Source organism: Bison bison, unplaced genomic scaffold (assembly GCF_000754665.1).
Source record: "Bison bison bison isolate TAMUID 2011002044 unplaced genomic scaffold, Bison_UMD1.0 scf7180017863415, whole genome shotgun sequence".
NCBI classification, from domain to species: Eukaryota; Metazoa; Chordata; class Mammalia; order Artiodactyla; family Bovidae; genus Bison; species Bison bison.
In genome coordinates this window covers 21,242-36,006 of record NW_011493987.1, presented here as the reverse complement: position 1 = coordinate 36,006, position 14,765 = coordinate 21,242, and the positions used below count along the sequence as shown (strand labels likewise).

Sequence of the window (14,765 nt, the reverse complement as noted above, 5' to 3'; positions counted from 1 at the left end):
CTTTTTAAATTTTTTCGAGTGCCGCAGCGGCGACCCCGCCGCGCCGATGTTCCTGATCCCTGAGCGACGGCGGCTGCTGCCTAACCTGGAAAGAGGAAGGCCAGCTCCTGAACTGGCCTCATTGGTGGAGGAGGGGCAACCACAGACCCGCCAGGAAGCTGCCTCCACTGGTCCCGTCTTGAGACTACAGCCACCACTACTCTAGCTTCCGTGAAGGAGCAGATAGAAAGAAGGAACTCACTTCTGTTCAAGTGCTACCTCTTTCATGAAGCCAACCATGAAGTTCACCCCAGCCTGAAGTCAACTCTCTGCTGATCTTTCTTAGCACTTTATTCCACTGCTCTGACTCATCACATGCTCCTTTGGATGATATAATTAAAAGCTACCTGAGGATGAAAATGAAAGTTACTTAGTCATGTCCAACTCTTTGCAACCCCATGAACTGTACAGTCCATGGAATTCTCCAGGCCAGAATACTGGAGTGGGTAGCCTTTCCCTTCTCCAGGGGATCTTCCCAACGCAGGAGATCGAACCCAGGTCTCCTGCATTGCAGGCAGACTCTTTACCATCTGAGCCACCAGGGAAGCCCAAAGGGCTTGAATATACTAGAACTGCATGAATGAGTGTTGAAAGAGGAAGTAAATAAATAATGCTATCAGATCACTTTGTCACCAACTGGCTATCCTGTAAGGATAATGGAATCTGTTGCCACATTCATAGAAACATTACTAAGCAAGAGAATCTCAAGACAGTACCTAGAAAACTACTCAGCTGTACATTCTTATCTTTAAGACAATTTGAGTTGCACTATATCCATATTGATCTAGAAATTAAATCTGATCCCTGCATGGAACAAACTTAAATTTTATTTCACATGGATGGTCAAATTAAGTCTTTTAAAAATATGAAAGAAATTTGTATTTCATCTTCCATCTGTCCAACTTAGCTGCAAATGAAGTGTAGGGAATGAAAGAATGTGGTTTATCTTGGTGATGTCACAAAATATCCACCATCATCATGTAAACCAAGTAATCGCAAAAGAAATGTCTTCCAGTTAAGGATCATCCTTCAAGAGAAGGAAAAAGTCAGCCCATGGGATTAGCAAAGTAATATTATCCTTGGACTCCAGTCTAAAATTACAGAAAGTATCAGTTGAATTTAAGCCACCAGTTGGCTGTTGGGTTTATACAATCAGGATCATCATTCGGCAGTTTCTACTGTTCAGTTCAACTCCTGCTGAGAACACAGGATTCCCAAAGTGAATGTAGATGTTGGAAACAAACTATTTTGTATCCTGATAAGTTTTCAGGCTTACCCAAGAATGATCTAGTGCCTACCTTATATGTGGTCAGGTAAAGAAATATGGCCAAATGCAGTGCCCTCAGAGAGCCTTGCTACTTCCTGTGAAAATCATAGACTAAACCGATTGATTCATCCTTGAAATGGACAGCATGCCTTTGGATGGAAAGGAATTGGAATCTGGTAAGACATTGACTCATTCAGAAATTCACTGCTATCCCTGCAACTTAGAAGTGTCAGCATGCTAACGTCACAGGCTCAGGGAAGCAGTGAGCCAGGAGCAGACTCTTATTATCAATGGGGGAGTATATTGAACTTTTATAATTGGTAGAATCTCTTACTAGATTGTAGAAATACTCTTTAAAAAATCATATGGCCAATCCTGAATAGTGTTAAATATTTTTCATAGCTCTGTTTAAGGTGCAAGTTGATTTACATTCTGTAAAATCACACATGTAATATTTATTACACTCTTTCATCTTCTGTCATAAAGTTTCTTGAATAATTGAGATCTCTATTTGAACTTGGCCTGACTCCGTAGGTGCTCTAACTTCCATTGTTCTCCCACAAACCACACCCTCTTATTTTGGGTTTATGATTTAAGAAGTTTGGAATCCAGGTTTAAGATTGAGTTCAATCAATCCAGATAGCATGAAATGGTCAGCAAAGACTAGATTTGGTAAAACGTGCTAATATTACGTGTACTTCTCTTACTCTGGTGAAGTCCTAAGTGAGGTATTGGGTATACTTTTGTTATCTTTGATGAGTGAAAATTGAACTGTTCTTCATTTGTGAGGCTTTCAAAGAGAATAATAGCACCTTTAAAGACAATATTTTCTGACTTTGTGAAAATTACAATTCTGCCTTCATGTGTTCATATTAACTTAAGTGATATTTAAATATCAAAGAGTGAAATGAGAGTCATTATAGAGATCCTTAATTTTTTGAAGATAAAAAAGGAAATTTAGACCCCAACTGTGTTCTATTGATATTACTTCATTTTTACATGGATGTGTTAGCTTCAGTAATTACACACCCTTTCCTGTTTGGCAGAATGCCCAGAACTGAACAAATTCCAGCACAATTATTTACTTTATTTCTCTGAAACTGAAACAGCTCAACTGCTGTACACCTGCTTTTGCAACTTCCTTTTATTTGGCCCCTAGATTTATTTACAATGAAATAGTTCTCCCTGACACACCTCAGCCCCATGCAGAAGACAGAATTTTTACTTCAGCTGTAAACAAACATAGTTTGTAGCCTAGCTAAAAGCATTGTACTGTAAGTTCAACACTGAAAACTTCACACTTTCCCTTTTAGTAACTTAGTAATTTTTTTCTCTTGGTAACTGAATTATCTTGGCAATTGTAATTATGTAATATAGGAACATCTTCTGTGCCTGAACTGCATCATCAAACACAAGGTAAGATTGGATCTTTTCTTAGTGACTTCTGTGGGATCATCAAATTTTACAGCTTTTTCTCTTTAATGTGATGGAATTAAGGTTCAAAGTGGGGTCAAGTGGTAGATGTCTTGCGACACTCTTCGGCCTGGATTCGAGAATTCTGAATTCTGGTAACTGGTTCTTAGGAGATCAGTCCTCTTAAACTGCATATGACACAGTAAAAATTTAACATTTCTCTTCCATGTGTTAATGATGTAGGGTACCCCCAGTTCGAGTATCTCTGTGGTTAAATAATACAAAAGAGTTTAGTTAACAGGTAATTTTACATCTGCCCATGTTTTCCAGTAGTCTGATAAATGATCAGCTGGACCTGTGAGCACAGTTCCCAAGTCTTTCTGTCTGAGGCGTACATTTTGAGTAACTGATTTTTTGTTCTATTTGATTCCCTTGGAGACATCCTTTTAGACGTATTGACACAGTAGGTGGTTGGTCTGTTTTACTTTGTTTTGTTTGACGAGCTCTTAACTTCCAGGAGTTTGAACAGCTTCTGTCTGGCTCTTTATCCACAGCTGAATTACACTTGCAGACATGGAATACATAGTAGAAGACCCCCCAAACATTTATTGGGTAAATGAACTAAGAATGTAAAAATGCTCACTATCCCACTGTAGTTCATTTACACTTGCTTTTAACTAGGTAAATATATATATATATATTGAAAGCCTACTGTGAGCAAAGACTGTCCGGGAAAGAGATGGGAGGGATGGTCAGGAGACCTATAAAGGTGGTCTGTTTAATACAATTTCTGCCCTCAGAAGAATACAGAGTTACAAACCATATTGTATATTTTTATTTGTGGTAATTGGCACATAATGAATATTCATTCATTGGAACCACAAAATCCAAGAATTTGTCCCCTTATTTTTAGTTAATCAGGCTATAGATATATATTGTATTATGCCAGTTTTATGTAAATTTAACTTAGGCATTATTATTATTATTAACTATTAGGCAAAATTATTTAATTTTTACCATTGAATTAGCTGTACCTTTGGTTTACATTTGAAAGTAATAGAATATTTTTCCTTTATTAACAGTTAAAGTCAACCTTGCCTTTGCATATTTAAAATGATAATTTTCTTTTCAGTTGAATAAGTCAGTTCACAATTCCTGTTCAGAGTTGAATTATGAATATATGGAATAATTTTTCCCCTGTACCTGCAAACTTTATGATATTAAATGTGAAATGAGTGGAAAAAAAAAAAAAAAGAGCATTGGATGGGAACTTGCAGACTTGGATTTTGCTTGAACTATGTTAACTGGGCAAGTTATTCAACTGCCACAGTTCTCTGCTTGTTTCCTGGGAATGGAGGGTTAGATTATGACCCTGCAGGTCTCCTCTGTACCAGCTGTCTCAGATTCTGAGTGCACGTTCCTGAGCAGTCACAAGGCACAGCATTCATGTAGGAGGACACCCCACTCAGTACACTCATCCTTCAGGTGCTGAGATGCAAACAGCTCAACACTAACAAACACCAAATTTGTGCTGAGAAAATTCCTGAATGGATTTCAGAATTAAATACAAGTAATTCTGAGGTTGCTTTCCTGGTAACTCAGCAGTAAATAATCCGCCTACTAAGGCAGGAGACACAGGTTTGATCTCTGGGTTGGGAAGATTCCCTGGAGATGGGAGTGGCAACCCTCTCTCTCTCTCCCGGCTTGTTTCCCTCTAGCCATCAGAGCAGACAAAGCTTGAACATCAGGTATGTGCCAGACACTGTTCTGAGCACTTCATATATCAACTCAGCCAACCCTCACCACATCCCTAAAATGTCACACATTGTATTAAGTCCCAATTATGTCTCCTAGGCTCCTCTGGCTGTGACAGTCCCTCTCACTTCTCTTGTGTTTGATGACCTTGATCCTTTTGAGAACTCCTCAGGGATACTGTAGAATATCTCTCTCTTTGAGTTGGGTTTTTGGGAAGAAGACCACAGAGGTGAGTGACATTCTCCACACATCAAGGGTGTGTACTTGTCCACTCAAATATCACTATAAGTTCACCTCATCACCTGGCTAAGGTACAATTCCCAGGTTTCTCTTTGTGAACTTTTTATTTTCAGTTTCCCACTTTCCATGCTGTAACCTGTAGAAGGAAGTCACCATGTGCGGCCCACACTGAAGGGGGGGTCTGCTGTAAACACTGGTGTGCAGGGGTTTGTCTAAATATAAGTTTGCAAATAAGTTGGGGAAACACTAAATGAACTAGCTAGATGACTGGATGGAGAGCCACTGTGTACCATCATGGAAATGATACTTTTGAAAAACGGCCTGAAAACTCCTTGTACTTGCAAAACCCTTGACTGATCATCTTCAGATTACATGTTAGGACACGCATTCTCTGCTCCAGGACCCATCATATTTTGACTGAGTTGTTCTGCCATAGAAATTCCATCACTGGAAAAATGGGCTGGATTCTGCCCACTGCAAATAGCTGAAAATGCCATGTAATATACAAAGACAATATTAAAAGCATCAAAGAGGTGATGACATTCTAATAATGATGACAACACCCTAAAAAGAAGAGAAAGAACCTGCTTGGCCTCCACAGAGAACTCAGTCCTGAGAAGAAAAGGCTGTGTGAGTTTACTCCCCAGAGCCCAGGAATGGAGCCCAGCAGGTCCAGCTCTGTGTCCCCAGCTCTTCACTTTTCTACCTACCTGCCTTCCTTCTTAAAAATTTAGACAAACCTTTATAATTCCGATTATGATGTACATGTGTAATGTATGATATATGATTTAATGTATATTCACCGTAAAACAAGTAATAAAGTGTTGAAAGTGATAAATGACAAAGTAAGAAAAAACTGTAATCCTCATGTTGGAAATATTTTGTTCCATTGTGCTTGTTTTTTTGTTTCTTATGCATCCTATGCTGTTGGAAGTATCCAAAGTTTCTCTCTCTAAATTGATGAGCACAGACCTCTGTGGCCCCCACCCTCCACTCTCCAGATGACATTTCCCAAGTCAGCTCACTCTCCTGAGTAAGAGGGGATTTTCAGTTCCACCTCCCTCCTTAGTCCCCTCCACTCCTTTTTAAATTTTTTCTAAAAAATTAATAACTTTATTCTATTTTTTCTCCTTACTTTTTCTAAAATAAAATTTATTTGGCTGTGCTGGTTCTTAGTTGCAGCACAGGCGATCTTCCTTGCATCATGTAGGATCTCCCTTGCAGCACACAGACTGAGGCGCACAGGCTGCAGAGAACATGGGTTTCAATAGTGGTGGCACATGGGCTTCATTGCTCCATGGCAGGTGAGATCTTAGTTCTATGATTAGGAATCAAACCAGCATATCTTGCATTAGCAGGTGGATTCTTAACCACTGGACCGCCCAGGAAGTCCCGTCAAACTCAAAGTCCTGTCGTTGAGTTTGAATAGGAGCATGTACTCATCTTAGTATCTTTGTGAGTGTCTGGTTGACACAGAGGTGATTTATGGTTTTCTATGATTTTTCATCTTTGGGTCATACAACTCTGTATTCCCCAAGTGTAAAAAATTCATGTATATTTTTGTCTACAAGAGAGGGGTCCAAGGGTGAAGGGAAAAAGAATTGATTGAATTTGAGGGGAAAGTATAGAAGAAGTTAAGAATTTTAAGGTGGAGCTTTCCTGGTGGCTCAGTGGTAAAGATTCCACCTGCCAATGCAGGAGACAGGTTCGATCCCTGGCTGGGGAAGATTCCACATGCTGTGGAGAATCTAAGCCTGGGTGCCACAGCTACTGAGTCTGTGCTCTAAAGCCTGCATGCTGCAACTTCTGAGCCCACAAGCCGCAACCATTTAAGCTCGCATGTCCTAGGCCCCGTGCTTTGCAACAAGAGAAGCCACCACGATGAGAAAACTATACACTGCAACTAGAGTGTAGCCCCCATTCCCAGCAACTAGAGGAAAGCCCGTGCAGCAGTGAAGAGACAGCACAACCAAAAATAAATACATAAATAAAATTATTAAAAAAATAATTTTAAGGTGGTGGATTCTAAGGTTACCTCTTCTGCTTTAATTTTACAAGTGTGTACAGGGCCTACAAGATATTCAATATCTGTTGTGTTCAATAAATACTTCCTCTTGGGCTAAGTGAAGACTTCTGTCTCTACTTATGTTTAAGTAGGTTAAGGAAAGCAACAAGTGCTCAGTGTAATAAGGACAAGGATTATCTCCAGCGATGGGCAGTTTTGAACTCTTATGACCTTAAGGTGATAAACCAGGGTTTGCTTAATGTCTGAACATTCTCGTTGTTAAAATACACAAGACCGAATAGACAAATCCATGATTTCCATGTGAAGATTGTATTTTAATATACATCAACCTGTGAGTCACACAGTATCTTTTGGGAGGAAGAGACCGAAAATTAAGAATACTCTAGATATGCACTGCCCAATATGCTAGCTACAAGTTATACATGGCTATTTAAATTAAATAAAACAGAAGCAGACTCACAGATATAGAGAACAGACTTGTAGTTGCCAAGAGGGAGGGGAGTTGGGGAAAGAATGGCCTGGGGGTTTGGAGTTAATAGATACAAGCTATTATGTATAGAATGGATAAGCAGGGGACTTCTGTGTTGGTCCAGAGGTTAAGAATCCACTTTGCAATGCAGGGGATGAGAGTTCCATCCCTGGTCAGGGAACTAAGATCCCACATGCTGTGGAGCAACTGAGCACATGCCCCACAATGAAAAGATCCCGCATGACACAACAGAGATCATTCATGGTGCAACTAAGACCAGACAGAGCCAAGTAAATAAAAAACAAATATTAAAAAAATAGAATGGATAATAACAAGATCCTACTGTATAGCACAGGGAACTGTATTCAATATCCTGGGATAAATCATAGTGGAAAAGAATATAAAAAGAAAATATATATGTGTATAACTGAGTCCCTTTGCTGTACAGCAGAAATTAACACAACACTGTAAATCAATTATACCTCGATAAAATAAATAAAAATATTTTAAAAGTTCACTCAGTAAATAAAATTAAAGTGCTCAGCACAACAGCCACTTTTGAGGTGCTAAGTAGCCACACTCAGCTAGTGGCTCCCTGACTGGACACGATTCCTTCATTACAGAATGTTCTGTTGGACGGGACTGCCCTTCATGCTTTGTGGGCCTCAAGTCAGATGCATTAGCCATGTGAGGTGAAACAGTCAATATTATTTCTCTTAGACAGTATGTCAGATATCTGTTTGGGATATGAATACATAGTAAGTTGTGAAGTTGCTCAGTCGTGTCCGACTCTTTGTGACCTCATGGACTGTAGCCTACCAGACTCCTCCGTCCATGGATTTTCCAGGTAAGAATACTGGAGTGGGTTGCCATTTCCTTCTCCAGGAGATCTTCCCGACCCAAGGATTGAACCCGGGTCTCCCGCATTGTAGGCAGACACTTTACTGTCTGAGCCACCATGGAAGTTCATAGTAAGTTGGTGTGAAACAAAACCAAAATTAGTGATAAGAGCATGTGGTGCCTTCAGGCACAAACTGTCCCAATCCCTAAGGGGAAACACCTGTCTCCCCACCACCCTTCCAGACTGAGGACACTCTCTGGCATCGCTTTCTAGGGGGTAAGTGCTCTTCCTGAGCAGCCAAGGGACAGGACCCTCAGCTGAGTTTGGGAAGGCAGGAAGTCCAGTTCAGGGAGAAGGATTTTCCAAAATGAAGAGGAGGCAAAGGCAGGGATCAGTTGGGAGACTTACTGGTTTATTCAAAACAGCAGTTCTCAGAGTGTGATCTTTGGAATCCTTGACATAACTTAGACCTTTTTATGAGATCCATGGGGTGCAACCTACTTTCACAGTATTATTAAGATATGATGTGACTTTTCACTATGTTGACATTTGCTTTGAGGTAAAACTTCACAATAATGAAGACTATGGCAGCAAACTGCAATAGTAATTATTTTCACCACAACTTACTTGCAGGGAAAAAAAAGTAAATTTGCTTCAAAATGTCCTGATTGACACATTAAAAATTCTTATTTTTTGTTCATAAATAATAATGGAAAGAATATGAAAAAGAAAATGTATATATATACAAAATTGAATCACTATGCTGTACAGTATGAATTAACACAATATTGTAAATCAACTATAATTCAGTAAAATAAATTTTATAAATATTAATAAATGAAAATTCTTATCTTTAAATCCACATTTTTACAAAAAGTTATTTCTTTTTTTTAAAATGTACTTGACTTCATTGATGTTTCTCTTATTTCCCAATGCAGCAGTTTGAAAAAGCAGTTATTTCTTTATTTAGGTTGGGCCAGGTCTTGGTTGCAGCTCGTGGGTTCTTACCTGCAGCATATGGGGTCTTCAGTTGGCATAGGGGACTTTTAGTTGCAACATGTGAGATTTAGTTCCCCAACCAAGGATTGAAATCTGGCCCACTGTCTTGGGAGTACAGAGTCTTAGCCGCTGGACCACCTAGAAAGTTCTTTAAATCCACATTGTAAAAGTATCTCCTATAGCCACTGAGGTGCTGGAGCTCCTGGAAGTCCCTCATCCTGAGGAAAGGGAAGTTGGAGACTGAGATGGTCCCCAAAATGTGACACTCACGGTACAAGAGCAGGGCAAAGTTGGAAGCATCACTCTTCAAGTAGTCTGGAGACACCCCCAAGAGCACTCATGGAGTCCACCCCCAAACTGGTGCCTGGTACCAGCATGAGCCCTCTGAGCCCCTCCTGCTTCTCAGGATTCCCAGGTGCTTTGACCTCAGCCCCACCAACATCCTTCAGCAGAAGGAGCGAGAATGTGGAGAAATGCATGTGAGAGGTCGTGATGGGCCAGATCTGAAAGGACACACATCTGGGCCTCTCCTGCTCCATTGACAGCAACATGGTCCTGTGGCAACAAAGGAGGCTGGGAAGTCTTCTCCATGTGTCCCCAAGAGGGCAGAACAATTAAAGTTGTCAGCAACAGTGAGTGTTCATTTCAATTTATTTAGCTTTCAAATGTTTAGTGACAGTTTACCACACACCAAGCTCTGTGCAAAGAACAGCCTTAGAACGGATTAAGCAGCATCTTGTCGGAGAGAAGCTCTGAATCCACAGAAGGAGAAGCTCTGAATCCACAGAAGGAGAGATATGGTGGGAAGTGCCTGCCATCCCAGGAGAAAAGGAAAAGAGAATGTCTTCTGGAAGTTCATAGAGTGATTCTAGACTGGAAGGTGTCTGGAGATGATAGGATTCGGACTCTACTTTCAGAGAACAGAACACTGGTCGGAGAAGCTGGAATAGGAGCTTGGAAGCAGGGCCTTTAAGTATAGGGTGTCCTAAGAAATAGTACGATATTGAATTCATTAAATTTGTACACTCTAAAGTTATGAATGCTCGGAACAATTACTCATATTAAATGAAAAAGAGTTGGACTCTCTCTCCTGCGGGCGTGCGCTCTTTTCTTTCTCTCTCTCTTTCTCTCTCTTACTCTCCTGCTATCTTCTAAATAAAATAGAGCTGTAACACTGAAAAAAAAAAAATGAAAAAGAGTCGAGTAAGATAAGGTAATCAAATTTTTTAGAAAGCTATGTAAATCCAGATGAAATCATAGATATGTTGAGTGATAGTTTTCTATTTTGTAAAGTATTTTCTTGTTAATATAAACAGAAATGTGCCATAAACTGCTTTGCTTGGATAGACTAACTTCTCCCCAGCAGACCACAGAGCTGGGATGTAGAAAGTGAACTCAGCACGTTTCCAACCTCTCTCTGCAGTTCTCCTGAGGCAGAGACCTCCTCTCTAGTCTCCCCTGTGGAACCAGCGCTTGACTCAGGGGCTCAGTCAGCACTCCCCAAAACACTGCACTTGGGAAGTGGCCTCTCGTGTCCTAGTCAAGACAGTAACTTCCTCTAGAAGGCACCTCCAAAACACTGAAACGTACAGAATTTGGTTTGCTCTAATAGCAGGACCGTGATGGTGGCAAGTTGGAATATGGGCTTCTTTTGCTGATTTGTCAAGGAGCCCTGCAGCACTCGCACCGTTCCTCACATTGCCCCTAGAGGACAGGCTATCGCTGCTTATGACAAACACACTGCCCCATTCCCTAGCTGTCCTCTCCAAATTAGCCTTAATCAGAGTTTTATAAACGTAGAGGATTTCTTTAAGGTACATCGATTTGCTTTTCTTCTTTAACCTCTCTTGGAAACTATTGAAAGTCCACTACAGGTAGCAAAGATAAGATGTGCCCCTGACATAAGTTGTCTCTGTGACACACAGACTTGTAAAATTATGTGTCCAGTCCCTCATCGTGTCCACCTCTGTCCTGTCTCTCTATCCATCTATAAACAGCTATTTGTATAAAACAGCTTTTGACAGTCTATGTAATGTACTAGAGATGTTTTTCAATCATGTTGTCCCTGCTTAGTGATATGAAACTTTGGGTACCAAGTGGTCTGCTCAGAAGACGATGGGAATGTCCCTGACACCCTAGGAGACCACGTGAAGGTGGGCAGTAGATCTCAGTGGAGTCAGGCAAAGGGGGAGATCTGCTGAGCAGAGCCAAGGTCCATACTGCCTCCTGTCCCCAGAGCACAAAGTCTGCCTTCCTGGGGGAACTTTGCTAAAATCCTGTATATTCTAAGAAACATCAGGGTGAGAATAATGAGCAATGATTGTAATAATTGTGAGAGAGAGATGAGGTGATGATTTTAGTTACCTGGTTTGTTCTCTGCCAACAACAGCATACACTATATTCCATTATAACCAGTGCTCAGCCATGTGAGAACATTGATTTTGAGTGTATGACAGGCCCCCAGACCAGCACTGGGCAAAGCAGACATGCCAATACTGCTGAATGAACACATTTAGGATCAGGACCTGACAGATTTGAGAATGTATTTGAAATTGGGACTCTCCTGGAGCTGTCCTGACAGGAGGACATCATAAATCAGCTGCCACCTCGCCTGCCAGGCCCAGGACACTGGAGAGCCTTCCATAGCACGCCTCAGTCGGGTCCTGCCTAGTTCCAGGTATTCCCCAGATCAAATCTCTCCATCTGCTCTAACTTCTCATGCTCACTTTGGCCTCCTTGATTGTCCTACTGTTTGTTCTCCACTCTAGGGATATGGAGACACCTCTAATTCCCTTGGGGAACTAATAAATACCAGATCCTATGGAGCTAAAGCTTAAATATGGGCTTTAATAGACTGTCAATAATTACATGGACAAGTAAAATTCTATATGACTCTATCTTAATGATGCTGCTTTTCTTGAACAATGAATGGCAAAACTGATGGCATAAAATAGGTATGTGCTTTCTTTGAAGTGAGCATGCTTGATGAATGTCATACTTTCTCTGATGATGCTCTAAAAGGCCTGATACATTGCAAGAGAACAGAAGTAAAGCATGTCGTGTTATAATGTGATATAGAATGGTATGATAATTCTAAAATCTGCTATTATTCTCTTGTGCTAGAGTAATTTTAAAACAGTGTGAAAAGTGGTCTGTCAAACTTCTCATGCTTAGATGAAATTCAAAAGATGGTGTTCTAATCTTCACATGTATCTTGCACAAATATTGTTATGTTGCATTTCTTATTGCAAAAACGAGCTGCTTCCCTAAGGAAAATCAACTTTATGGTCACATCTCTAAATGCTAATAAATAGTTCTTTTTCTCAAAAAAACAAAGTATCTTCTATGATGACATGAGAAGTATACATTAAGAGCTTCTGCTACATTCCAAAGTCCTGTGACTCAAGGAAAACAATCTGTATGAGCTGAACTACCCTCTCTTGTGTGGAATACAGTCTCCACTTGAAAGAGTGAATGACACTGGAAGATTTATGTACCTTAGAGAAACAATGTATTACTTACAAAAAATCTTATATTAGTATAAGAGATTCAATATGGAAAAAAGCCTTAGGGATTTTGATGTAACAGAGCAGTAAATAGTCAGTGATACAATTTCAGGTCCACTTTGAAAATAACCTTTAAGAACCTACCAGTTCTATTGTTTTAGATTTGTATCAAAGATGAACTTACATAATTACATGAAAAGGTTATTAAAAATACTACTCCTACATATGTGTGGTGGTCGTGGTGTAGTCGCTAGGTCATGTCCGACTCTTGTGACCCCATGGACTGTAACCTGCCAGGCTTCTCTGACCATGGGATTCTCCAGGCAAGAATACTGGAGTGCATTGCCATTTCTTTCTCCAACATATGTGTGGGCCTTTTTATTTTCATAGATTTCAATCAAAATAACGGATTCAATGTAGAAGCAAACATGAAAATCCAATGGTCTTCTAATGAGATGGCAAGAAAGGGAATTGCAAAAATATAAAAATGTAAAAAAATGTAGACAGCATATTAAAAAGCAGAGACATTACTTTGTCGGTAAAGGTCCATATAGTCAAAGCTATGGTTTTTCCAGTAGTCATGGATGGATGTGAGAGCTGGATTACAAAAAAGCTGAATGCCGAAGAATTGATGCTTTTGCACTGTGGTGTTGGAGAAGACTCTTGAGAGTCCCTTTGACAGCAAGGAGATAAAACCAGTCAATCCTAAAATAAATCAGCCCTTAATATTGATTGGAAGGACTGTTGCTGAAACTGAAACTCCAATACTTTGGCCACCTGATGCGAAGAACTGACTTATTGGGAAAGACCCTGACGCTAGGAAAGATTGAAGGCAGGAGGAGAAGGGGAGGACAGAGGATGAGATGGTTGGAGGGCATCACTGACTGGATGGACATGAGTTTGAGCAAGGTCCAGGAGTTGGTAATGGTCAGGGAAGCCTGGAGTGCTGCAGGCCACAGGGTCGCAAAGAGTCGGACACTACTGAGCTACTGAACTGAACTGAACTGAAGAAGCTTCACTGTTGCCCGAAAGCCAGGAAACGGAAATTCAGAGAAATTGAAACTCCTAAGTAAAGAAAGAGCCCCCTGAGTGTGTGCTGGCATCTGGACCGCAGTTGCTCCATCCCCACCATGAACTGCACATCCCAGCCCTTATTCACTGGGGCACACGGTGTGGTGCCCCCAGCCTATGAGGTGCTCAAGGAGGAGCATGAGGTGGCTGTGCTGGGGGTTCCCCAGAGCCAGGCCCCCATGACGACCACGGTGATCAACATCCGCAGTGAGACCTCTGTGCCCAACCACATTGTCTGGTTCCTGTTCAACACCATCTTCATGAACTGGTGCTGCCTGGGCTTCGTGGCATTCGCCTACTCTGTGGAGTCTGGGGACCGGGAGATGGCTGGTGACATCACTGGGGCCCGGAGCTACGCCTCCACCGCCAAGTGCCTGAACATCTGTGCCCTGGTCCTGGGCCTCCTTCTGATTATCGTCCTCATCATCATTGTGTCCACCGGCTCCCTGATGATTGTTCAAGCAGTTTTGGAGCTCATACAGAACTATGGAGGCCACTAGTCCCTGCCCACAGCCCGAGACAGTCACCCCTTTTTCCTGCAGCCTATACAGGCACCTGTCCACCATGAAATAAAATGAAGCATTTGTTTAAAAAAAAAACCTTCACTGTTCTCACTACTATGTTTGTTTTGGGAAATAACTTGTTTTCCATATTAAATGCATGGGTTATTAATATTATTCTAAACAAATTAATTAAACAATTCAAACTTTATTATTTCTACCATGGAAAATGTCGACTGGACTTAGGCAGACAGTGTGACAAGGAGCTCTCGGTGTAGGGATCAGGGCAAAGTCCCAGGTTCCCCGGTCGGCGAGGCTCTCAGGGTCTCAGGGTCAAGGGCTGTGCCTGGGACCGGGACGCTCCCTCTTGGGGATTTCCATCTTGCCTTTCTTTCACTTTCTCTCTCAGCAGCTGTGTCGGGCCCTCCCATTGGGTGTTCGGTTTCTAGTTGCCAACAGTCGTCCCCGCGGTTCCGGGTTACAAAGTCTTTGTGCAGCCGCTGGACTCTCTTCTTCCCAGACCCCCGGGATGCGGGTCGTGGGGCAGAGAACTCTCCGCCTCCTGCTGCTGCTGAATGCGCTGATCCTCACTGAGACCAGGGCGGGTGAGTCAGGAACGGCCTCTGCGGGGAGGGGCGA

The 14,765-nt window shown here is 41.5% G+C and overlaps 1 protein-coding gene and 1 pseudogene across 1 annotated transcript in view; both read left to right on the top strand.

Annotated features, from left to right (window-relative positions):
• The first annotated feature begins 13,685 nt into the window (after window positions 1–13,685).
• Window positions 13,686–14,139, top strand: LOC104983765 (annotated as a pseudogene).
• Window positions 14,140–14,393: 254 nt separating this feature from the next.
• LOC104983816 (BOLA class I histocompatibility antigen, alpha chain BL3-7-like) overlaps window positions 14,394–14,765 on the top strand; it is a 5,078-nt gene continuing 4,706 nt past the window's right edge. The window contains exon 1 of the mRNA XM_010833353.1: window positions 14,394–14,731. Coding sequence (XP_010831655.1) covers window positions 14,656–14,731 — 76 coding nt within the window. The 5' untranslated portion in view covers window positions 14,394–14,655. The remainder of the gene's footprint in view (window positions 14,732–14,765) is intronic.